General features: G+C 45.5%; 1 protein-coding gene across 4 annotated transcripts; it reads right to left on the reverse strand.

The window, feature by feature from the left end:
- Positions 1-525: 525 nt before the first annotated feature.
- MCM10 (minichromosome maintenance 10 replication initiation factor) lies at positions 526-23,000 on the reverse strand. Of its 4 annotated transcripts, XR_003555596.2 has the most exons (22): positions 22,957-23,000; positions 21,828-21,880; positions 20,711-21,031; positions 19,826-19,930; positions 19,095-19,229; positions 18,383-18,569; positions 17,421-17,586; positions 16,523-16,690; positions 15,061-15,177; positions 13,493-13,692; positions 12,447-12,547; positions 11,321-11,422; positions 11,096-11,213; positions 9,913-10,141; positions 8,229-8,370; positions 7,426-7,544; positions 6,425-6,538; positions 5,411-5,559; positions 5,152-5,191; positions 4,654-4,768; positions 1,133-1,276; positions 527-973 (listed from the first exon to the last, which is right to left on the reverse strand). XR_003555596.2 is itself a non-coding variant. In XM_027790519.2 (21 exons), exons 2-20 carry the CDS (start codon positions 21,832-21,834, stop codon positions 4,685-4,687), a joined length of 2,604 nt encoding a protein of 867 aa, XP_027646320.1. In that variant the 5' UTR covers positions 21,835-21,880; positions 22,957-23,000; the 3' UTR covers positions 526-1,276; positions 4,654-4,684. The 4 variants fall into 4 exon arrangements, 3 of the variants coding, with proteins under 3 accessions (XP_027646320.1, XP_055664792.1, XP_055664793.1); XM_027790519.2 differs by having other exon boundaries at positions 526-1,276; XM_055808817.1 differs by lacking the exons at positions 527-973; positions 1,133-1,276 and having other exon boundaries at positions 3,309-4,768.
- Positions 23,001-24,436: the final 1,436 nt, after the last annotated feature.

A 24,436-nucleotide genomic window follows, 5' to 3' on the forward strand; every position in this document is an offset into this window, starting at 1 on the left:
TGCACTGCTAAGGACAGTGTACGCTGAAGGTATAATTTTTAAATATGTCCCAACTTGAGAGGAATACAAGGCCTTTGCAACCTCTGCAGCTCCTTATTTCTAAGCTGGCTTCACTTTTCCACTTTTCCTTCTCTCCGTGCTCCAGGATTTCCCCTCCAGGCTTTTTCTTTCCCAGCAGGACACTGTCAGAGGATGGGAGCCATGATGCTATTTAACTTAGCAAACCACCCATGCCAGCACAGATGTGGTACATGACTGAGCATGGCAGGTTCTGCATGCTTGTTGGCTATGTCCTCACAGCCATCAAGGCAGCTGCTGGAAGCTGTGAATGAGCAGGGTACAAGAAAGGGAGTGTGTAGAAGCGTGCTTGAACGTTTCCCACCTACTTCCCAACCTTGAACAACAAGCCCTCTTCTTCCCAAACCTTCCTGTTCCTTCACTCCTGCCCTTTTCCCCGCCAGGGTGGTGAGATCCACAGCTTCTTGAGAAGGGAGGTCATCTTCACCTCCCCTTCTGTGCAGGGGAGGTGAAGATGAGGAAACAGCACCCAGAGACTGGCATCTTGATGCTGCCCATGCTGTGGTTGAGCTCTGCCCCTGGTGTTGTGCACATCTTGTAAGTGCTGGGCAGTGACCTGGGGTCCTAGCAATGTCTCCTCATTGTCGAAGTCATCATGGAAAAGCCAAAGCCAACCACTTGGCTGGACACCATTCTATAGCACTTATACCCATGTCTGGGTGCAGCCCCTGCTCCTGTATCCTTTCGGGGCTGGGGCTGGAGTGGAGAGGGAGGAGAGGGGTGAGTGGAAAGAAACAGTGGTCTCCAGCCATGTTGTGACCTGGACAGCACAAGTCATGATCTTCTTCCAGAGCCTGAAACGGGGCACAGAGGATCCTGGAGATCTTTCTTGGATGCTTGATGTAAGAAAGCAAACAGTGCTGTATTTGGTATCCCCAGCCTCCTCTCTCACCATCTGAAAGGTGGTAACAGAGAAAAATCCACATTCATAATTGCCTGTACAAGACCTTTGCTCTTACACCTGTGAATTTGCAGCTCTGAAATAAGCCAGAAGGAAAAGCAGCATTTGAACTTGGCGTTTTGCCTCAAACTGCAAGCACACAAGGAAGCTTACTTGCTGCGTTATTTGAGAGTTTGACTTTCCCAGGTTGACATCTTTTTCTTGGGTGGCTAGGGTGAGGAGGTTGTACGGGGCAGTCTGGATTTCCTGGCTCCTTTGCAGGTTTGTGAAGGAGTTTCTCCTGAAGAGTGCAGGGTACTAGGAGGAGAGAGATGAAATGGCTTGTTACAACAAAGATGTTGGGGTTTTTTTTGCAATTTGACAATGTTCCCCAGCATCCTGCAAATCGTAAGTGAAGTTATTTGAAGATATTTTTTCCTATGCAAAATATCCCGCTCTCCTTGCTCTGAGTACTCCCCTGCTCCTTGTCCGTGGAAGCAGCGTGGGTACCCCAAAACCAGAGCTGCTCCTTTCTTGGCTCTAAGTCTATGAAGACAGAACAGAAAAATATAAGCAGCTGTGCTGGAGAGGAAGCCGTGCAACATGTTGATACAGCAGCAAGTCTGGCAGCCTTTGCCAAGAGCTGTCAGGCAGGCGACAAAAGGCATTAGCAAACACCAGGGCAGGGAGGAAAGTCTGGAAGAAATCTAACAGCAAGGTGCGAAGTTAATAGTGATAATTGTCCTGGAAAAGCCACGTCCCCGGAGACACTAGGGATTTCCCTTCCCTCTGCATTTGCCCATCATTCTAGAAGTCAAGTTTTGAGGTTTTGTCTAAGAAACCATGAACAAAGGTTATTTTGCCATTTTTGAGTCACTGTTAGTCATGTAAATAGAAAAAAGCACTAACTACCCAGGCTGTTTCTTCAGCCAGCAGGGAAGGACTCCAGCTGCACCTTGAGGCTCTCCCATGTGGGCATCACTGGACTGTTTTCAGGGCAAAATGAAACAGGATCTGCACCACAGCTTTGCACGGGAAATGAGAATTAAAGAAAAAAAGCTTTGCCTGCACTCTTGTCCCACTTTTACTCAATTTTGGAAGGGAAAGGCCAGGCAGCAAGTAGGCTGGGAAAAATAAAACTATGTGAAATGGCTGGGTGAGTCCAGCTTGCTAGGTTATTACGAGAGAAGTTGGGCATCTTCCTGCCCGTTTCATATATACACATGGAACTTTGTAGCTGGAATAACAACCTTGAAGACAGGAGAATGTTTCCTGGCTGGGGAAAGGGCTGATTTATCAGCTTACTACTCTGCAGATCTTAATAATGGCTCTGAGACTGCACATTCAGCATTATATTTTCAGTGTGATTTTGCTTAATGATTTAGGGGACACAGCAGTTCCAGCACCACTGCTGTCTTGATTCACCAGTGATGCTAACTGCAGTGGCTGAGGTTTCTGTAATGTTAATCCAGTTTAACGACTCACGTTGCTCGACCTGCTGGCTGCTCTCTTGCTAACACAGCCTGGCACGCAGCTGGGCTTCACTGCAAGGTCGGCAGCCTTTATAGCATGTTCCCAAAATTGGGACAGATTCAGTGACAAGGTAGACCGCTGGGCTTGTCAGGTCACGCCTAAGCTGCCTCCTGTGGATCTCTTGACACAGCTCTTGCTTGTCAGTAGAAACGTATTGGTACAGACTGCAGGCCCCACAGGCAGCTCTGGCAGTGCTGGGGCTGTGCGTTCACGTGGCAGCATGCCCCAGCAGTTAGCTCCCCTCCTGCCTGCTTCTCCTGGGCTGCAGCAATCTCTGGCACAGCGAAAGTATCTCCAAAAATAGACTGAGGCACGTAAAATCTAACATATCAATCTCCCTCACTCTGTTTACTGCTGGGGTTCAAGCAATAGGCCTTGGCTTCTTGACCCTGTTCTTGCACACAAGGGTGAACCGAGAATACTGCCCAAGGAGGCACATACCTTTTTTAACGTATCACAGTCCAGGGGGCATTTATGAAGATAAGTGTTACCCCACCTCTGACAGAAATTTTTGCAGAAATCTTGTCTCTGCTGGCCAGAGAGAGAGAGAGGAACTGGAAAAAGCCTGAAGCTTTCAACATGCTGGCTGAAGGCTGATATCAATGTGGAATTTCATGCTGGTTTTGTGAACCCCAGGTGAGAAACTCTGGTTGGTCTAAATGAAAAAACTACATGGCAGCCAGAGTTGCAGACCACAAACCGATTCCTTTTGGTGATTTAGCACAGAGCTCTCAGGCAAATGAAAATGTTAAATGTTGAGGCAGCAGCTCATCCTTTTCCTCAGAGAAATGATATGATACCATACAAACCCAGGGAGTGCTTTATTTGGCACTGTATTTATTCTGAATGAGGAATCATCAGGAGACATTGCCAAGCAATGTGAAGGGTTAAGTGTTTAGTCACCTACCAGTGACACCACACTCATCAAATAGTATCAACAGGAGACTGAAACGAATGCAACATGCCAAGCAAAGCTGCCCAGCAAAAGCACCAGTAGATTAAGGCTGCAGAATACTGAGGTCAATCTGTCCAGCTGCTTCTCTTCCAGCCCCTGTGCAAGCAAACACAAGCAGTATTGACAAAGCCACTGGGACACATGATTGTTGGTGGCTGTTTCACCAAATCACTGAGGTACTAGTGGTTTTAGGTGCTAAGAATACCCTGTGATCCACATAAGCTAGGGGCAGCAGAAGGATCAGGTCCAGGAAATGCTGGCCAAATGCCACAGACATCCCTAGAGATGTGCTTTAAGAAAAACACCTGTATGAAGACAACCCTTCTCAGGAGCCACCCCATGGAGATCTCATCCTGTTTGGTCTGAGATAGCTACTGTCCTCCAGGGAGCTGTGCCAGCAACCAAGATTGACATGGGGATGACTGACAAAGATTTTGGAAAAATTTAAACTGGGTAAAATTAAAAATGGTGCTAAATTCATTAAAATGCTTTTCAAAGTGGGAGCTGCAGGTTTGCAGCTGTAAAGTTGCTGTAGTGTGGATGGTGCTGGGAACCCGGTATGGGCTGTGTGCTAGGGAAAGGGCTTTCAAAACAACACCTGGTAATCTACAGTGTAAACAATTCTGGCTTGCAGTACCAAAGGGCTTTTTAACACATAAGCCAGGGAGACCACACAGGAACTGTTTGACATCTGTTCTTAAGGGTTCAGAGTGAGTAATTTTGGAGTCAACGAAGACTGCTCTATGCCTACAACCTTCTTGCACACCTTTTTGGCCCACAGCAGAAAAACTGTTGACAGGCTGGCATTTATGTACCATGGTATTAATTTCACAAGTGCTTATAGAATCTACAGTCCTCCTAGTTCACAATGATTTGTCACTTAAAACTCTGGTGAAGTCACTCTACACCAGCCATTCAACATAAATTGTGGGATCCCTCGGTATTTCTTGGTACAAAGATTTAACTTGGAAAAGAGACAAAGTTGTCAGTAAGAAAGAACAGGCATGAATGTGTATTTCACATGCAGCCTTATTCAGTCACTTTTAAAAAAATCAAAGCTGAATGTCTGTGCAGTGGTCAGTGGCCTGGTGGAGAGTTTGTATGTCCTCATCAGGAATTGATTCCCCCTGCTCATTCATCCTTAAAACCAGAAACTGGACATTCCAGTGAAGAAATGTGTGGCTTAAACACAGAAATCCATCTTTACATTGGGATGTGTATGTGGAATCAACTCCAGGTCACTTAAGACTATTGAGAAATTTTGGTTGTTCTTCCCCTCTTGGCAAAAGTGTTTCTCCACCAATCTTCGGACCTTTTTTCTCCTAGAAACACAAACATGGAGAAAAGAAGTTACATGTGTGGCGAGATGTCTCCCAAACACTTCTTTGTCAGAAGCTGTGGTAGGGCTAAATTATCCAGTCAAATACTGACAGATAGTCAAGGAACCTTGACATTCTGAATTCTTGCAACTTTGGTCAAAAGCAAATTTCCCACAGTTAAATAAAACAAAACTTCAAGAACAGAAAGCGAGAAGAGAAGGTCCATTAAAACACAGCCTGCAGGCACCTGTATGTACCTGACAAAATGCAAAGCTGCTTGGTTTTGCTGGGAGCTCATAAGGGCACTGAGGGAAAGCATGGGACAGAAGTACCAAGAGAAGCAGCCAGAGTGCTGAGGCATGCAGAAAATGCTGGCTCACACTTACCTTTAGCATCCCGTCTCTCTCCCATTTGAAGAGGCCACAGCTGAAAGATGGAGATGGCAAGTGAGGATCACTGTGGTGTGTGCTTGCTGCACAGAATGAGGGGGTACAAAACTAGCCCCGCACCATTCCCACACTGCTTAATGCAAAGGCTGACATTCCCATTCCCGTTCCAGGACATGGTTACGTGACTCCCAACATGCTACTTGTGAATGGACAGTACAAACACTCCAGTCGCTATTTCACAAGGCTCATTCCTTACCTAAAGCAGGGCTTTTTCGGGAGCTTGTCAAGGGAAATAGCTCTGTTTCCACAAGGACACTTGAAAAATCGCTTGATGGCATCATGCCAGTGGTAGTCATGGTTATCCTGCACACATGTCTCCAGAGGCTTGAAATAGGTGTAATTACACTGTTCAGGAAGGAGAAAGAGAACTGTGAGCACTTCAACAGAGTGTGAGACCTGTTCTGTAGACTGGAAACAGCTGAACATTCAGAGGAAAGTATCTGTCTGCTCCCATCCTGAAGGGCCCACCAGTATGAGATCCTTGGCCCAGGCTTTATCACTGCTCCTTCTAATGCCATCCTCCCCACTTTGCCACCACCCTGTGGCTCTGTTCCCAGCACCTCACAGGGCATGCAGGGGCCCTCTGAGCAGCCCCAAAACAGACAGGAAAGGTAGCAAGGGAAAGTGCAAAGCACAGCGGGGCCCGAAACCCTGGGAACAGGAGGTAACTTGGCAGTCCTGGGTTAATGGTTGGACTTGCTGAACTTAAGGGTCTTCTCCAACCAAAATGATTCTAACTCCTCCCTTCCTCTCAGCACATTTGAGATAGTAATAAAGCTCCACTCCTCTTCCTGATGGCAAAATTTATGGAAAAGCAGATAGAGGAATCCCACCCAGTGTTACTTCAAGGCACTTCACTTATTTTGTCATGTAATATGGGGAACCAAGGGTCCTGGTACAAAGAACTTCAGATAAGAAATTGGTTAAGTATTTCCAGGACACCAACACCCAAAGAACCCACTGGCATAAATATCAAGTTGAGATGTTCAGCACCGCACTAAAGCTTGCCTTGCCAGTGTCTTCATGTCTCAGTCACTCAGTCCATGGGCTGCTCTCAGCAACAGGCATAAGAACACAACTGTCTCCATTTGATCCCTGCACTGGACTATGGCCAAGACAGTGACAGTCAGGACTCTGTAGGACGGTCCACATCATTTTGTACAGCCCATGTTCCCCTTCACTGCGGTTACCCTGGCTCCCCTTCACTCACCACTTTACATGTCACAACTCGACATTTCACTGCTTTAATGTTCCTCATCTTCTCTTCCAGTTCTTCCTTTTTCACCAGTGGCTGGAAGTATTGTTCCTGCAGTTCAGCCTCAGCCTGTGCAGGCACACAAAAAGACTTGTGGGGAGACCAGTATGGGGGAAGCCACTCCATGAATGGCTGTAGGGCAAATAACTACTAGGCCTGCTTGAAGAAGACTGCGGTCTGGGAGCCAGAGAAACACCAGTCATCTCTTGCTTCCAGAAATCCACAGAGTGCACATGCTGTGCTTCAACACTGCAGTGAGCCACCCCTGAGATGTGTGAGTGGGAAGACATGTACCCATGGAACAGCATGTACCACTGAAGTCAGCACATAGCTACGAGGACAGTGCAGGGAGAGGTCAGGTAGACAGATGTAATGAATGGAATTGGTTCTTAGCCAAAATATTACTCCTCAAAAGACCTTAAAACAACCAGGACTTCATACCAACACATGTCCAAGACAAAAGCCCTGTGCCACTGGAGGTGCTTTACCCCTGGGAACATGCTCAGCAAAGACCCCGATGGCAGAAATGAAACCTCTTTACTCTTCAGGGCAACTGCTGGCATTTTACAGGCTCCATGACTTACATGAGTCCCAGATGAAGGTGGCAGCTATCTTTATGCAGCCAAAATGTCAAGAAATTAGGGACAAAATAGGCACATGGCTAATTGGGTTTTAAGGCAGATGCATTTCTTTGATCAACCACTAACCAGGAGCTTCACAAATTCTTCCAAACACAGGAAAAAAAAAAAACCAAAAAGGCAACCATGGCTACAGCAATAACACTGACTTGCAGGCACTGTGCCCTGTGTGCTTAAGAGACCCCTGAACTCTACTCATCAGGACAATTTGGTGCCTATGACATGTTTTGAGTGCCTGCTTCTTGCTGAAATCATTATGAGGAGTCCAGACAGCTCCCTAGTTCTGAGCCCTCAGTCATGGCTGGACTGAGGCCATACCTCTTTCAGGACATCTGTGTGCTTGGACTTGGCATTCAGGATTTTTTTGAACTCTTCTGACTCCAGATAGGCCAGCTGCTCACGCAGTTTCTTTTGGGCAGGCTCCAGTTCATCCATATCTAGGGAGACAAAAAGGCTCAGTCCCAGAGACCAAGTTCAAAACAAGGTTTTTGATCTCCAAGTATGGTCACTGCAGTAGATTTTGGAAGTGTCAGGTCTCTCAGGCAGCTGTTCAGGTCAAATAGCAGCCTTTCACAGTTCAGGAACATGAAGCCAAGTTCAAATATGGCTTCAGGAAAAACAAAAGCGTTTTAAAAATAACATTGCATCTTCTCTCAAAGCACTGTACTAGGACTGCACGCTACTTCCAGGGCAGCAATCAGTGTTGCCCCCTTGACTTATTGAGAAGCTTTAATGGGAATTAAACAATTCATCCACCATCACACAGTAAATCACCTGCAGGCAAACTCAAGTTCCCACAGAAAATTCAGATGCCTTCCCAGGTGGGACTATTTCTTGGTTTCCCTTGATTAAGTCAGTTGTGCATCACAGATGCTCAAGTGCCAAAAGAAAGGGAACAAATATGAGGACAGGGAGCTATCAAAGGTAACATCTCACACTCTCTCCACAGAGTTAAAGGGTTTGTTGCAACAATCTCTAAGTTCTAAACAGACCTAATTTGGCGTCCCTTTGGCATAGCAATTAAGCCCTTAACGCAGCACCTAGCACTCTGTTCAGCAGAACATAAGCATACATTTTCTATTCTAGAAACTACCACCACACACCATTCTCTGCTTTGGTACCTTGTGGCTGAGCAACATTTTTCTCAACTCTTTCAACAATTTCTAGGACATCATCAACATCAGCTCGTTTCCTCTTGACACTGTTTGGATCAGTTTTAGCAAGAATCTGGCCTTTTGCTCGTAGTCGTTGTACCGCAGCCAGCTAGAAAACAGGAAAAAGCAGTGAATGTGTTGGTGACCAGTCTGGCCCCCATGTTCTGCTTCCAGAAGCACCACTGGAAGTCTGTCAAATGAAGCAGACAAGATCCATTGGCTTTAGCACAGAGCTGGCTGAAGACGGGCCCAACAAAATTCCCAGCTCTGCTGTACATCTAATTCACCACATCACCCAACCTCTTGTGACTTCCCAAACCATAAAATCACTCCTCCAGGGGTGTTACCAGGCCTGATATCTCTGCAGCTGTGCTTTAACTGCTTCACAAATCATTAAGCTTTTCAGAGGAATCAAATCACTTTATTTCCACATAAATTGGTAACAATTAGGAACTAACAAAATTGTGTACAACTATTCCTTTCCATACTCCCAGAACGCTAAGATACCATCTTCCTTGCTGAAAGAGAAGTTTCTTTGACAAACATATGAACAGGTTTGTGCCAAGGAAAGACACAGTCTGTTCTGGCTAGAAATCAAAATTATCCAAACTCATGGCACAACCCAGCTAAACTACTTCACTGTTGCTTACCCTTACATGGCAAAAGGAAAACACACCACACTACACTAGCAATGCCAAAGAACAAACATGCAGAGTCTAGCATTTCAGGGATTTACAGCACAGAAACCCTGCCCTTTCCCAGCACTTCAGGGTTTTCATGCTTGTAAAACAACCAATAGCAACAGGCCTTGCCCTCCTTCTGTAAAAATCACTTCAGCACCTCCCATCCTGGTCCAGGACCTATCCACAGCCTCAAGCTTTAAGAGGTTCCAAACCCCCAAAACACAAGAGCAAAAACACAGAGCAGCTCTGTCCCACCTGCATGAAGAACAGAATACAAGACCAGCCACACAGCTGCTCCAAACTGCTCTTCAAAGGTAATTTGCCCAAGGGGTGACAGACTATGTCAGGTCATAAAGAACAGTCAACTCTGCTCAGAGAAGCTGCCAACATGCACAAGGAAGTGTTTTTTCAGCAGATAGCTTAGCATTAGGTTCATGACTTAAATGAGACGCTCTATCTCTCCATCTACTTTTCCCAAGTCCCATCCCAAGAGCATGCTCGGTCCCCTGTCCATGCCCAATTGGCATTTGCTGAAATTGCCAGTTGTGTCAGTGGTTTCAGTGATGCTTGCCTTCAGACAGGATCAAGAGCGAGTTCATGAGCATCACACACGAGACAGATTGTAACAACTCACTGCTGACCAATTCAGGTGGATTTTGAACAAATGAGAGACACTAGCTCTGGTGGCCAAATATCACCCACACAGGCTCCTCTTAAGCAGCTGTTCCACTGCTCTGAAGGTTGACTACAGGTAAGATGGTAGCACAGACCTTGGTACTAACAGCTGTCAGGAACCACAGGTTTCTTGTGTACTGTAATGCAGACCAGTCTGATCCCACAAATCAGAAACTTCACTAACATCAGAGATGAGCTGGCCTGTATCTGACCAAAGACTCCTCTACTACTGCAAACCAAACTTCCCTTAGCCTCCCCTTCCCAATATTTAAAGAGATTCAAAGAGCTGTTACCTTTTTGGCTTCTGCCAAGCTGTCTAGCTTTGGTGTTGGAGGTGGAGACCTGTCAAAGAAGAGGATATCTTCTCCTTCTGAGAATCCTGTGCCTAGCCTGGGCCTTTGAGGAGTTGACATTTTTCCAGCTTTGGGAAACTCTGCTCCAGGTATTGGGGAACAGAGTGAGGACTCTCCAGAGGAGGACAGGACAGCAGGGCTGCTGGCTTTATTTGTGTTCTGGAGAAACCTTGTAAGACAAGAATTGCAATAGGGACACAAGTCAAAGAGACAAAAAGGTTTAAGAAACCGATAGGAATGGAAGGGATGCAGACTCTTATTTGGCCTTTTATTGCTAGAAAAAAGCATGCAGCAATATAGGGAACCACAAGAGTAAAATAAGACTGATAAGGAACTCACTGGGTTGCTGAAATCAAGAGTGACTTGAAGAAGTCACCAGAAGGAGTGAACATCCAATTGCCTTGAAAACTAATGTCAAAGAGAAGTGTCAAATGAAGCTGGGAAGTGGGAACAGAAAGCACTTGGAAAAATGGGCTTCTTTGCAGGACAAGCAGTTAAGCAGGGGGACTCTTTGCCACCATAGTCACATAAATGTTTAGGTTTACACAGGTCACAATGGAGGTTGGACAGGTTAATGGGGCGGGGGGGGGGGGGGCATGGAAAGTCTCTTCAGAGAAATTTTATCAGATACCACCTTTAGCTTGGCAAGTCCCTGAAATACACACTGTTGGAGGCTGTAAGAGTATTTAGAGGAAATATGTCATGATTGTGCCTAGTCATTTTATTCTCCTTCATGTTCTGTTTTGGCTCCCGTTGAGCCTTTTGAGGCTACTTGGCTACATCGATCTTGGTCTCACCACAGTGGCTCTTCTGAGGTTCTTCTTAGGCTTGTTAACAATATATGCACAAAACACTGTGCAAATCTTGAGGTTCAGAAGACCCCTGCAAGCCAAAATGAACACAACCAGGACTCCTGACCCCAGTTTCCTACTCTAATCAGCCTCTTCCCATCATGCCTTCCAGTTGCCAAGCACTGTGCTGGAACATTTCCATTTGGTTCTCCACTAAATATTGGGATATTTCTAATCTAATGAAGTTTTTATTAAAACAGCAAAACACCTCCCACAGTTATACTTAGGGCCACAATAACGGAATGCTTCCTGTGAAAATATGTATGTATTACCGCCTCTGAATCTCTTCAGATCGTTTTTTTCTGGCCTCCAGCAATTTCTGTTTCTGTTGCTTGAGCAGTGCTGAAGCAGAGATGGACTGAAAACTGGCCCCTTGCTTCTTTTCAGCACCTAGGAGAAAAAACAAACCACACCACATTAAAAAGCCACTAATGTTTGCTGAAAAGAAGGCTGGGTGATTTCAGGAATGGGTCTTCCTTCAGGCAAAAGGACAATACCTGCTCTGGTCCAGTGTTTGCAGAGGTTTCGTGCTCCAAAAGTTGGCTGTGCCAGCAGTTCCTTGAACTCCTCAGAACATTGCATGGGTCTGTTTGCTGCACCTGGAGCACAAGAGGCAGAAATACAACAAATTTAGAGCCAGAAAGGAAAGCAGACCTGGTTTTAGAGATGTAGTCTAGGTTGGAAGAAACCCCTGCAGGTCATCTGGGTGAGCACCCCACCAAAGCAAGGCCAGTTTCCATATTATATTTGGGTGCCCAAGGCCTTGTCCTCACAGAGCACATCACGATGACTTTCCTACCCCTTCAGCAATTTCAACAGTCAGCTCCGCATCAGTCTTGGTTGTCTGTGGTACTCCCACCATTCCCATTTTCAGAATGCTTGAAAGCTGTGAATCCACCAAATCTTATCCCTGGAGAATTAAGAGCAGCTAAAAGCTAGACAAAGGACACACACTATGTTGTCCAAAATGGAGGCAACTGAGGGAACTGAAGGATGTGAATAAGACATCTAAGTGGCATCTAGATCTAGAGCACATAGTTTGAATAAGCTGTCATCTGCTCTCCACCGAGCATAAAGAGGGCATAATATTAAGTGCATTACAGAAACAAAATGGAGGCAGAAAAGATCTATTGGTGACATCCCAAAAGTCATGGAAGGCACATGCTTTGAAGATCCCAAAAGAAAAGCACTAGAAACAAGCTGGGTACTCAGGAGGTCCCCTGCAGCACAGACCTAACTGATTTATACTTAATATTATTAGACGCTTTCAAGATTGACAGAAGTCATGCATTCCAATAAAATAAAGTAAGTTCTTAAAACTTCCAGTTCCCATTAATCTGGCAAAGATCTGTTACTGTTCAAAGACAGAACAGGAGACTTAATTCAGGAGCATTGATCAAAAAACAGACACATGGAGACACACAGTTGCTTAGTCACATTTGCCTTGCAGCTGCGATCTCAAGAGGGAAGAGGAGTTTAGATCAATTGAGAAAGCAACCTGCAAATGGCTATCTCTTTAGCAAACCAATTGCCAGATTCAATCAGCGAGTAACAGGGTCCTGGGATACATCTACACATCAAGCTGGAAATATCTGAAGGGTAAAGGTATGGGTAACTAGGTACCAATTTTCTGCCTGGTTTCCTGGACAATTGCATCAACACCTCTCACGACCAGGTTGGCGAGAGTGGTTTGAATCTTCCTTTTCGGCACCACAGCTGCTGCACTAGAAAGAAGAAACAAAACCAGAATATCAGTTTTCCCCATGCTTAGAACAAGGGCAGGAGAATGCTAGATTCAACAAAACTCCAGCTACCCTAAAAGGTGCCTCTCTCATCTGTCTTTGGGAACAGTGTGGATCTAAATCCAAATTCTAGCACAATGTTTAGGTTCTCCCATTTCTCTCTAGGTTGAGACATGCATTTCCTATGCAGTGATGGAAAACTAAACATAAGTAATAGCTAAGCTTTTCTCAGTTAGTTCTAGGGATAAAAAAGAAGCTAGAAATGCTTTGTCACTGTGGAGTCACACCAGTTATCAGAGGGCAGTTGTAAGGGAATGAAAGCCATGTGCAAGCAAAGGGCTTGATTCAGCTGTTACTCAGAATTTGGATGGAGGACCTGGCCCCTCCATGCTAGTTATAAGATGCATACTCATCTACTGATCCTGGTCACTTAATAATGAACAGTGCACTACTACCATCTCTTCATTAACACACAGCGATACTATTTTATTTCAGTCAAGAAAGAGGAGGAGGAAATACAGAATACACGGAGTCTTGGATTAAACACAACAAACCATAACAAAATATGGTAAGGGAATGGCACTGAAAAATACTTATCTCGGACACCCAGATGGTTGGGATCTCATGATTAATTCCACTTACTGAAATGCAATGCTGCCTGGCTTCACAACACAGTATTAATTCAGAGGTAAAAACACCCCTTACCACATCTTAGCACTGATTGTTAAAATTTTCCTATCAAATAGCAGCTCTGTTACCCCATGGGACCAGGAGGATTACCAATCATGGGGCATTTATTCCTATTCAGTTAATGTAGTTAAGTCAAAGGGATCTCTGACTACACAGACACCCTTAGAGATAGCTTCAGGCTTACTGGCATATCAGAAGTTCTGTTTGAAACCAATGGAAATAAGTGGTTTATCTTACATTGAGGCTGCATATGCTGCTGAAGAGACACCTCCATAGTAAAACCCATCCTGACACAGCTTCTCCTTCAAACTGGGATTTTTCCGACCAACTTTTTTGGGAATGCGGCCACCAGAGAAGGTGGACTGCAGGTCTGCCCGCTTCGAGCTGAGTTTCTTGTACTGGGATTGTATGTGATACTGACAATATTCACAGTCATTCTAAAAAGAAATGGGAGAAGTCTGTTGCAGAACACCAGCAATTACAATTTACTTCATTCCTCTCACCCACATGCATCCTTCTATGGCTAAACCGAATTAACATCTCTGTTGTAGTACTCCAGCATTCGACCTACTCAGCAAGCGTTTGCCCACACTCCAGCAATGAAAAACAAAAGTAAAATTGCCCGTGCTAATCACTGGAAAACCTGTACATCGACGAATTTTAAGGTTGTTCCTTGGCTCAAGTCAACTGATGTCCCAGGTCCTCTTGCCCAGATTCTTACTCTTCACTCTGAACTGTACACTATTTTCTTACTGGTATGAACACAAAAAACCCCTAACACCAAAGCAAGATATTTCATATACTCGTTTTTTAATTCATTCATCAGTTTCCACTGTCAATCCAAGGGAGTTTAGAACTGAAGATAGTGAGCCTGCCAGTCAGAGACAGCAGTGCCATAAACGTGCTCACTTGGGGTGTTTAACTTTTAAAAAAAAACCCCTGTCCATTCTCATTGATGTTCATCTACCCCAGATTTGTATAACTACAATTACCACACAATCAAACATTTTTTGTCACTAATTGGACAGCCTTCATAAGGTTCTTCTGCCAGACAAGCTCCATCTACAGTTTGTTCCAGGTGGCACTGGAACATCTCATTGAAATTGAGAATCTTGTGCACAGCCACCTCCTGCAGTGGGTCTGCTATCACAGCCTTCTTTTGCTACAAGTACCTTCTGTATTTGTCATCCTCCCACTCCACACACTTTGAGTTCCTCCCCAGTTGTTCTTTCCTTCATTTTCTCTGCTCCTTCTAAGTGCTACCCTACTGCTAACTACAACCCTTCTGACTTAGGGTTCCTTTTTGGTATCACAACATCACTATAGCCATGAAGTGGCATAATCCACAAGTTCTTTAAACTAGTAAAAGCCAGTACGGTCCCTAAAAGAAGAATCCCAACACCTTTTTCCTCTCATGTCCAGGGCCCCACATTCAGGTATAAATATTCTGGCAGCTTACAGGCATGCTGGACCAGGGAACTCATTGGGTTAAAACCACCTCTAGTGCAGTGCAGAGAAGCTTGCACTGGTGCAAAGGAGAATGAAAGTGTGTGGAGACAGTGGCAACCATGGGTCAAAGCCACCTCATTTCACTGCAGCACCAACTCAGCATTTCAGGAACTACTGTGCTGCTCCTACAGGGCCATCACAGAAACAGCTCCTCTGGGTTTCATTTCTCAGTGTCTCCACCCACTTTAGTTACAAGTCAAGAACCAGAAACACGTCAGAGTCAGAGCATCAGTATAAAATCAGCAACCAGAGTTTTACCAACAGCTTAAGGATGGCCTAACTACTGAGATACAGACCAGGTTCACAATCTGCGCACAAGGATCACCATTCTTCTTCCTGGCTTTGCAGGTGCCCATGTCCAGAGCTTCACCCATGAGAAGGATCTTCTGGGGATGGTCAACAGACAAACACAGCTAGAAAGAAATCAGAACATGCCTTGAGGTGGACTGGACAGGCTTCTCTCTAGATGTCACTGGTTTGGCTCTGGTCCACTTTGGTACCTCTGGTATTAACAAAGCAATATTAAAATGCAGTTTAAGAGAGCCACATGTCCTGTTCAGATTGAGAAAAAGTTCAGTTAAAAAGAAAAAAGTTAATTTCTTTCTCACAAAGAGATGAAAGACATTGGATTTCTGTGCTTAGAGCCTCAGGAAACAAAGGACCAGCAAAAGCAGACCTAGTTGTGCTGTAGATGATGGTCCTGTACAACTACTTGGCTCTGACACCATCATGACAACCACACTGGGGAGTGAATGGGAAGGAGATGCACGAGAGCTCTGTGCAAGAACAGCATCTACTTCATGCATCCAGAGATACCAGGAATTGTGTCTGTAGCTAAGAAACACTTTGACAAGTCAGTTTTAATGTAGTTCCAAATGTGTACATTTCAGCTAAGAGCAGCCATTTTTAACAGTTAAATACAGCCCTTACATTAAATCTGGTATGCCTTTCTACTCACCAACAGGACCTTCTAATCTTTATTCATGTTAATTTAAGCAATTATATACCTTAATAGACAATTAATGAGATTCTTAATTTTTTCATTTGGAGAATTTAAAATGCAAAACACTAAATCACCAGCTACTAGACTGAAATTCCCCTTGACAGAAGACAGTAAAAACAGTTTCCATTCCAGTGCAATTAAAAAGATATTACAAAAAATTAATTTATTAGCAAAATGAAGACACCTTAAATGTTTTGATGCATACAGAGAAGTAATTCATCATGTTTTGATTTTATAAATAATTGATTAAACAAGCGAAGTACTATGTATCTATACATAATACATCATCTGTTTAACAAATCAAATATTGCTTCTTATCAGTCATGATTTTGGAACCACAAAACATTTTGCAATCACATCTCATGCTTAAATTAGCAAAGAGAAATGAGCTTCCCCACCTTCTTCAGCTTTGAGAGACCTCTAGGGTGAAATAGGCATTGCAAATAGCTGAATAAACTGAAATGAGAACACATTCCCTACATCCGTGGAAGAGCCAACTGCTACTGAAATCAGATTAAAAAACCCACTTGAATAAATTCTGGGTTTAGATACTTAACAGGACTTCTTGAAGTTCATTCTTCCAGAAGGCCAGGAGCACATACACATCACACAAATAATCTGAATGCAATTCAAACTGTTTAGGCACACTGCTGTAAATTCAGACTTAACATGCTATAAAGCTAAATCTCGGATATGAAAAAGTTCAGATACAAGTTTTTATCTACAGCTGATGGGCAAGTGAAAAATCCTCTCACCTCACTGGAGCCTTCTTTAGGTTTCATAGGATTAGCATTGAGCAGCCCGATGACTGTGCCTTTGTCTGTCTTCCAGTGCTCTTTGTGGACGTCACCAAACAAGAAGAGCGAGACACATTGACTGAGATCCCGTAGGTCATTCAGATGCCAGATACTGAAGGTTCTGCCCTGGAACAGATATTTGCTTTCCTTTCAGCTGTCAGTACAGGGATATTGCATTCCCTCTTGCTGCTGCTTTTAAAGAATTATTCTGATTTCCCAGCCCTGGGTCTTCCTGACGCAGAAAAGCACAATTTGTGACCTCAGAACAGGTTAGCTACAGCATCTCCAGCCATACCACATAGCCAGTTCTGGGATTCTTAAAGGCCAAAATAGCACAATAATACTGCTACCACCAATCTTCCTGATATTAAAGCTGGACAGCACACTTGCTTGCTGAATGAAGAGGTTTCTACCCCACTGAACAAACAAACCCGAGGCATATCCAGATCTCTGTTTCATCAATGACTTCCTATAGAACATGTACAGCATCTAGGACAGAATAACCTCTTGGGAAATTATGGCAGCAGAATGTGTGGCACATTTAAAACATGAGGGCTGTCTAGAAAGACTGAGAGCCCGAGTCCTTTTTTTCCACACTGTCATTTAGCATACAACAGCAACATATAACGGTTACATTAGCCAATGCTACTGTCTGGGACAGTTGTACCAGATAAGCTAAGGACTTACCCTGAGGAGTAAAAGCAGCATTACTCCATGAAAACAGGTGAGCCTAGATCTTTAATACAGCAACTTTTCATTAACTACATGGAGCTGGCCGATTAAGTTGAAGACCTCATTAGTTTCTCAGGGAAGAAGACCACTTGAACTGAGGAAGGGATACAATGAAGTTACTTACGTTATTTGCACTCTGAGGAGTGACCTTCTTCACTATGACTCCAAATGTTACCCAGTCTATTTCCTCCAGATTTTCTGCAGCAAGTTTGCTCTTCAGCTGAGACAGACGGATGAGCTTCCGGTTAACCATTTTCCTGTCCATTTCAGCCGAAGACACCCGGGGATTTCTAGATCAAGCAAAAGCACGTAAAAGAACACATCCATTGGCATAAATGGACAAGGCAATCAAAGCCATCCAGCGTTCTCCTGGGGAGACTACATCTTGCTGAAAATGCCTCTGTACCTCATTTCACCCTGAGGTCACGTGAAACAAAACTCTTCGGTTCAGGACACTGTACAAATATCAGAAAGCTACTGATCACAGTGCTTTTTGTCCAAATAGTTGCACTGCAACTCAGCCCTGAGCCTGCATTAAACTCCGCTCATTTCAGGAATGACTGAGTAGGACTGATTGAGCTGCATTTGAAAATCCAGCATGGTTTCTGGTGAGGAAAGACACTGAGCATTCAGAGACCTCTCGTGGCCACATCGAGTATGGGGATCACAAGTGGCTCCCAAGCCTTCCCAGTGTGGAGCAAAATCTGCTCAACTTGAGCACGGCTGGGCTTTGTGCATGCTTGCTGCTTCCCTCCTCCACCATGGAGAACATCCCAGGGAAGGCAGCGCTAATAAAATGATAGCTTTTTTTTGTTAGAAAAGAGCAAAGGTGAAAATAGTAAAAGAAATACGATACTAAGCCAGAAGTCAGTGTTACCTATCTACTGATGAACCAGCCAATTCTGTGGCTTTGTGTTACATCCCCTAATGACTAATTTGCCATGGTTAAAGGATGTATATACAGCAAATCAGAAATCCTGTCCTCTGTGCACCACTTGGGTGCACAGGATGTTGGACCAACTGCATTTTCTTTCCCTTTACTAGAGGGTGATGTCCCCAGACCGAGCTCAGTGCTGGGCTGCTTACCTTAATCTCAGTCCCGAGAAGGTTTCCACAGACACTGGCTGAGCTGCTGCATTGGAGCATGTAGGCACATGAGGAGTCTTCTCTCTGGTCACCTTACTGGGTGTGTTCCCTGCAGCAGACTTCAGAGGCTGGAACGCCAAACTGAGGACTTGCCGTGGAGGAGGAGTTTTGTTCTCTTTAGCAGGAACTACCCCCCCCCCCCCCCCAAAAAAAAATCTTAATAATGAAATAAAACTTCTTAATAAAAATGACACTGATTTATACCTGACCAGAGACAGGAGTCTAATATAACATACTATTTAAAAAAAAAAAAACAAAACACAGAAAAACAGATGTAAAACTCTCTCCCAGTCAGCTGGGAACTGATGGCTTCATATTAGTTATAGGTAGCTCTAGCAATGAGTTCCACCTCATGGGGAGCTTCTCAGAGCAGCTCTCATTTTCTAGGCAAGCTAAACTGTAGGAATACATGGATACAAGCTACACTGCTGCATGTGTCCAAGTTAACCATAGCAGTACACAGCACGGTACCCGTTGCAAAGAATACAATAATTAACTCTGTAATAAGCTCTGTTCCACTGTGACCAGGCTGCTACCGGTGTGCTGACAAGTGTAAAGCTATCCTGGATGTGTCTATACCACTGTAGTGCACTAGACAGGCTTTCAACAAAAGCCCAGTGTGTTTCAGTGAAAGGTAGACTGAGAACGGTACCTGCTGAGGATGCTTTTGATTTCTGGGTTCCTCGCTTGGCTGGAGGTAAAGGACTGCCCAGCTGGGCTGAAAAACATGGTGACTCTTGCAGCTTCTGAACATGCCTTTCCTTTAAAGGTGGACAGAGAGATTTACCTGGCCAAGGAAACAAAAAAATATGAGATCTCAGGATCTGGACTCAAACACTAAGAATAGCTCTGAACTAAGTAATTCTTTGAATAACAAGTCCAAGTCTGGGTCCCACATGGAAACCCTTCAGCTAAGTGGCCAGCATCTGAAATGCAGCAGCTGCAAAAGCCCCAATGACTCTACCCCATAACAACCTAAAAATTCTAATGTCACTGAAACCACAAAGCTGTGGAAAATAGGAACATCCCCCTGCTTTTCAGTTTTCACCTGTAGTTTCATTGCTACACCCAATGTGCTACCGCAAAAAACAGCTGTATTTTCTGGGTGTACCAACCACTGCCAGTAAGAAGGGACACTTCCAGAAGACCCTGGAGGACTTCAGTCATGGAAGCTGCCCCATGTAGAATCAATCCATGATGCAGATACCAAAACTGCAGCTCACTAACTTAGTCTGTAGCTGCAGGAAACATCCTGTGTGGGAATACACCAGATCACAATTCCTCCTTGCTACTCAGTGCCCACTTCAGGATTATCTGGAGTCTTGCCTATAAATTGCATGTTGGTAGGCCAACAAATCAAACCCATTTAATTAGTCTCATTACCAAGGCTTTTCTTCTCATGGCCTGAACTGGATTGCCGCTCAATAGCAGTCTTCTGCAACTGCTCCTGTAACTTCTTCATCTGTTCTTGCAATTTTCTCATCTCAGCTAGGAAAGAAAGGAGAAGGATAATAATGAAGGCAGCGGGAAGCCACTGCAAACAGGGATTTATGAGGTCCCTGGAAGCGTGGCAGTTTTACTACATCACAGGAACTTTGAAAACAAAAGACTCAAGCCACAATACAGATATACTTGATTCTACATGGTTCACAGTAAAGGGACACTTTTCCATACAGCCTGGAGCTGACCTCTCTTGTGTAAGTATTCTACTTGATCACAGCACGTTCCTTGCCATATTGCATAGAACTCTCCTATTGAACATAGGACAATTTAAATGGCTGATGACTGCATAGCCCAGCATAAAGAAGTGCTTCCCGTATAACCAAATATGCAGCCTGGACACAGGAAAGCTCAGTGGCCAGCTCTGCTTCCACACCAACTGGTAAAGCAGAACCTCCTGCCAGGAAGTCCTGAGGGGGAAGGGATTACTGTGGTGGTGAAAGATGCCAGGATGACAGCCCTGAAGAATGAAGCAACATTTCTCTTCATCAGACAAGGCACAGGTGCATAGGCAGCCTTCCCTATCCTGGTCACCAGAGCTAGTTTAGTCTTCCTGATTTGCTTAAGTCCTCTGTCCTTTTGGGAAAATAGGTTTGGCAAGTTACAGAGCACTGAAGACTGGACTTGGAAACTTTCACAAGGACTTTCTGTATTCCCCCTCTGGGCACCATCCTCAACTGAGAAGCAACAGGCCTTACCTGCTGCCTGTTAACTCTCTAGAGACAAGATATATACAATAAAACACATAAAAGATGCTGTTACAGAAACCTTGCAGTTCTTGGTTGCTTTTCTCTTTTCCCTGACTGGGAGCTGAGGTAGGGACAGTTTCCTCTGCTGCCTCCTCTTCCAGCAGGTCATCTACATCACCAAACAGTGTAGCCAGATTCTCCTTCTGCTCATCAATCATGCTATCCTCAGCATCAACCTCCTCCGTGTAGGACGCATCATCTTCTGCATCAAAGAGCTCATTGTATTCATCTGGTTCTCCCCCATCACCCTCTGGAGCATCTTCCTCCTCAGGAGGATTCCCCTCCTCATTTGTCTCACTTTCTTCCAGGAGGGAGGCCAACAGATCCAACTCATCATCAGCTAAAGCAAAAATCAAACTCACCGTTATTCCTGTTCAGTTAGAGGAAAGGTGCCAAGGAATAAAACATCTAAGATACTCTAATTACAAGCTAAGGTAATTAGCTGTAATTACTGAAACTAAATTGGAGCAGCAAGTGGCATTTTTAAAAAACTGCTTCAGCTTTGGCTCAAGAAAGATAGAGCAGCTTACTGCTGTCTGGTCAGACGGAAACATCATTGCAGACACTTTCAGCTTGTGATCCAGGCTACTTAACACTTGCTCCTCCTCCTATGCAGCTGCTTGTACAACAGCTGCTGTTACAAAGTGAAGCCTGGGGACCTGTAAAGGTGTAGGCAGCTCTACAGGCACCCACGTGGCTTTTCCCAATGGAAGGTGAAGAGGAAGATGCAAGGCAGTCGAGAAAGTGTATTCTCAGGTATGATTTGCTCAAGGAAGAGCATAGTGAACAAAGAAATACAAAAACAAAGGAACAAATATGGAAAAAAGAAAATCAAGTACAGCGAGAGGAACGGGACAGAGAAGAGCAGAACTGACATTCAGAACAAATCAAGAAATTTTTTTAGCCTTTGCTGCTGAAGAAAACAAAACCAGGGAAGGGACAGAGCAGTCTCACAGAAAGGTGACAAGAACGAAAGCAAGAGGCAACCTCAAAGGCCTCTGCAAGTGCAGTCAGTGCGATATAATTTCCTTTCCTAAAAGGCTTACCAAGTTTTCTGAACACTTGAACTTCTTAACTAACATAACCGATCAGAAGACACTTTACTGTTTAAAGTAAAAGAGTACTTTCCTCCTTACCGTCCATGATTTCACTGGGATTTCTTCAAGAGCCCCTCAAAAAGAAATATTCTCTGTTATGGGGAGAACAACAGTGATACTGTTAAAGCGGATATAGCTCATCTACAAAAAAATACTGTGTTCAGGCTCCTTATTTGATAATTTGCAAACCACAAGCTTGCTTTTATTTACGGCTGCAAGTGAGGACTCCACTGAATTTAAAACCCTCACACATTTTCTACATCTAAAGTCTGCCCTATACTGAACTCACTGCAGTGTAGAAGCATGACTTTAAAAAACCAAAAGCCCATAATAGACAAAGATTTTAAGAAATACCTACCATGGTCTCACAGTAATAACCTGTCCTGGACCATAAAACCAACGTGCATTTAATTAGTTATTGACATTTTTAAAATATTGTTATTCCTTAAAGCGTTATGTTTTACATTTCTCACAGCTCCTCCATTTCATGGACACATGTCCATGAAAAATAATCAGCACAGGCCAAGGGAAGACTTGGGTGAGAAGGGAAATCCACTGAAGATGGATTGCACGCAAACTCAAACTCTGTGCTTACAGGCCTTTCTGCTGCAGAGCCTTTTCGTTTCGCCCATAAACTCCACTTTTAATACAGCTCTTTTCTCTTGCTGCAGTATATTTATTTTCAGCAAAGAACAAAACAAAACTCAGGAGCACACACGAGCAGGGGTGGCTAGTGACCACCACCGTGCCCCAGGCTCCCGCCTCCCGCTGGGACACCGGCCCCGGGGCCCACCCTGCTGCCGAGCGGGTGGTCACCCCGCCTGCCGCCCTCGGGAGCCAGCCCCAGCTCGCCGCCTCCTCCCTTCCCACGGACCCCAGCACCCGCGCGATCGCCAAGCCTGCCCTCAGGGGATCCCCGATTCTCCCACAGCGCTGCCCGGGAGCCCCCCACCCCGCCCCGCCTCCAGGGGACCCTCCTTCCCCTCGCAGCTCTACTCCCCGCTCGGCCGACTCCCCCACCCAGGGGAACCTCGACCCCCTCCAGGGCTTCCCCGCGGACCCCGATGTCCTCTCCCATCAGCCTCTCCCTGCCGAGGATGGCTTTCTGAGGCCCGGTCCCCCCGCAGCCCCAAGCCGCCCGGCTCTCCCCTCACAGGACCTCACTCACCGCCAGCCGCGCGCTCACTGACACCCGCCAAAACTCCAACCCGGCCACGCCCCCTCCCGCGCATGCGCTCCGGGGTGCGCGCGCCCCGCGCCATCTTTACTCCTGGCAGCAGGGGCGCCCCCGCGCGCGGCGTTGGCTGCGGGCGGGGGGGTGGGGAGGGCGCGGGTGCGTGCTGGGCTTTGGGCCCAGGGAGGGGGCAGGGCAAGGGTGGGGGGGGTGTGTTGAGTGCGGTCACCGATGTGAGGGTGGTGACGTGACGCCATTGTTACCCAGCGTGAGTCGCCACCTGCCCTGCGGGGCAGCCCTGCGGTGAGGCCTGTGCCCGCGCAGCGCCGTGCTCTTGGCTTCACAGCCCGCTTCCCTCAGCCCTGAGGAACCCCCCGTGCCCGGTCACGGTGGCCTCGGCGAGGGCCCACGGCAGGCGCCGCAGCTCTCAGGGTAACCCAGACAATCTCACTGCTTGTGCCAAGCGGGCAAATTCACCCAGGTATTTTCACGTGTGGTTGACAGGATTTTGTAGTCCTGTTCAGCATTTCTTTGGTACAAATGATTCTTTGAAAAATAGTATTTCTGGACACATACAAGGTCATTGCTCTAGTCCTTCTACCCTTGCATCAATTATACACAGAAATGAGCCCCCAAATTGCCCCCAAAACAGAAGGATTTGAGCTCAGAACGCAAGGCACTTCCACTACATCCATGCTGCAAGACGGTATACAAAGGAAGAGAGGATGTCTCTGGTAGTAAAACTCCAGTGGTACCAGTACCAGCTTAGCAAACATGAATTAAGGACAGAGAGTCTGTGGTAGTTGAAGGAATCGAGAAGTTCTAGCAGGCAGCAGAAAAAAACTCAGAGATGAACGCGCCACTGAGCAGCTGAAGTGCTCTGCTGAATAGTTGTCAGCCGACTCGACTCTTCAGGTTTTCTCCCAAAAACCACTTGCCTAACCCAGGCATGCTGGACTAACTCATTCTGGATGCATCTGCCTGCATGACACCCATGGAAATTTGTTAGGGGGGAGCAATGAATAGTGACAGGAGCTGGGAAGGAGTGTGTGGGCACTGAGGGCCCAAGGGGGCTCCTCTGTATTGCTGCTCATCCACAATGGAAACAGGGAAACACCTTGTGTCCCATCCTGGCATGGAAGCGAATTTGTGGGCAGGCATCAGGACGCTGTGTTTTTCATATTTCTCTTCCCTCTGGCTGCTAATTGCCAATGTGCTATCCAGGCTAATCACGAAGCATCACCAAATCTCCCTACTCGCCATCTGACCAGAGTAATGATGGCTTGCCTGCTCCAGTGACTTGGTTTGCAAATCCTGAGATACCTTGCTCCTCACAAATCTCAAGCTCACCCCACAGGACTGTTCTGGTTCCTTCCCAGTCTGGATTTTACACCTGAACTAAAATGAAATGCTTCTGACTCCTATTCCGCATCAAGTCAGGGTATTGATTGTGGGACCTGCTGCTACACCAAGA

This window comes from Falco peregrinus, chromosome 6 (genome assembly GCF_023634155.1).
Source record: "Falco peregrinus isolate bFalPer1 chromosome 6, bFalPer1.pri, whole genome shotgun sequence".
In the NCBI taxonomy this organism is placed as follows: domain Eukaryota; kingdom Metazoa; phylum Chordata; class Aves; order Falconiformes; family Falconidae; genus Falco; species Falco peregrinus.

What these genes read in the sequence shown, in the direction of transcription:
- MCM10 (XM_027790519.2), bottom strand. An exon ending in GCTTGGCAGAAGCCAAAAAG is followed by an intron (nt 8,371 to 9,912) that starts GTAACAGCTCTT and finishes CCTGTTTTCTAG; the next exon opens with CTGGCTGCGGTACAACGACT. An exon ending in CCGAAAAAGCCCTGCTTTAG is followed by an intron (nt 5,192 to 5,410) that starts GTAAGGAATGAG and finishes TCCATCTTTCAG; the next exon opens with CTGTGGCCTCTTCAAATGGG.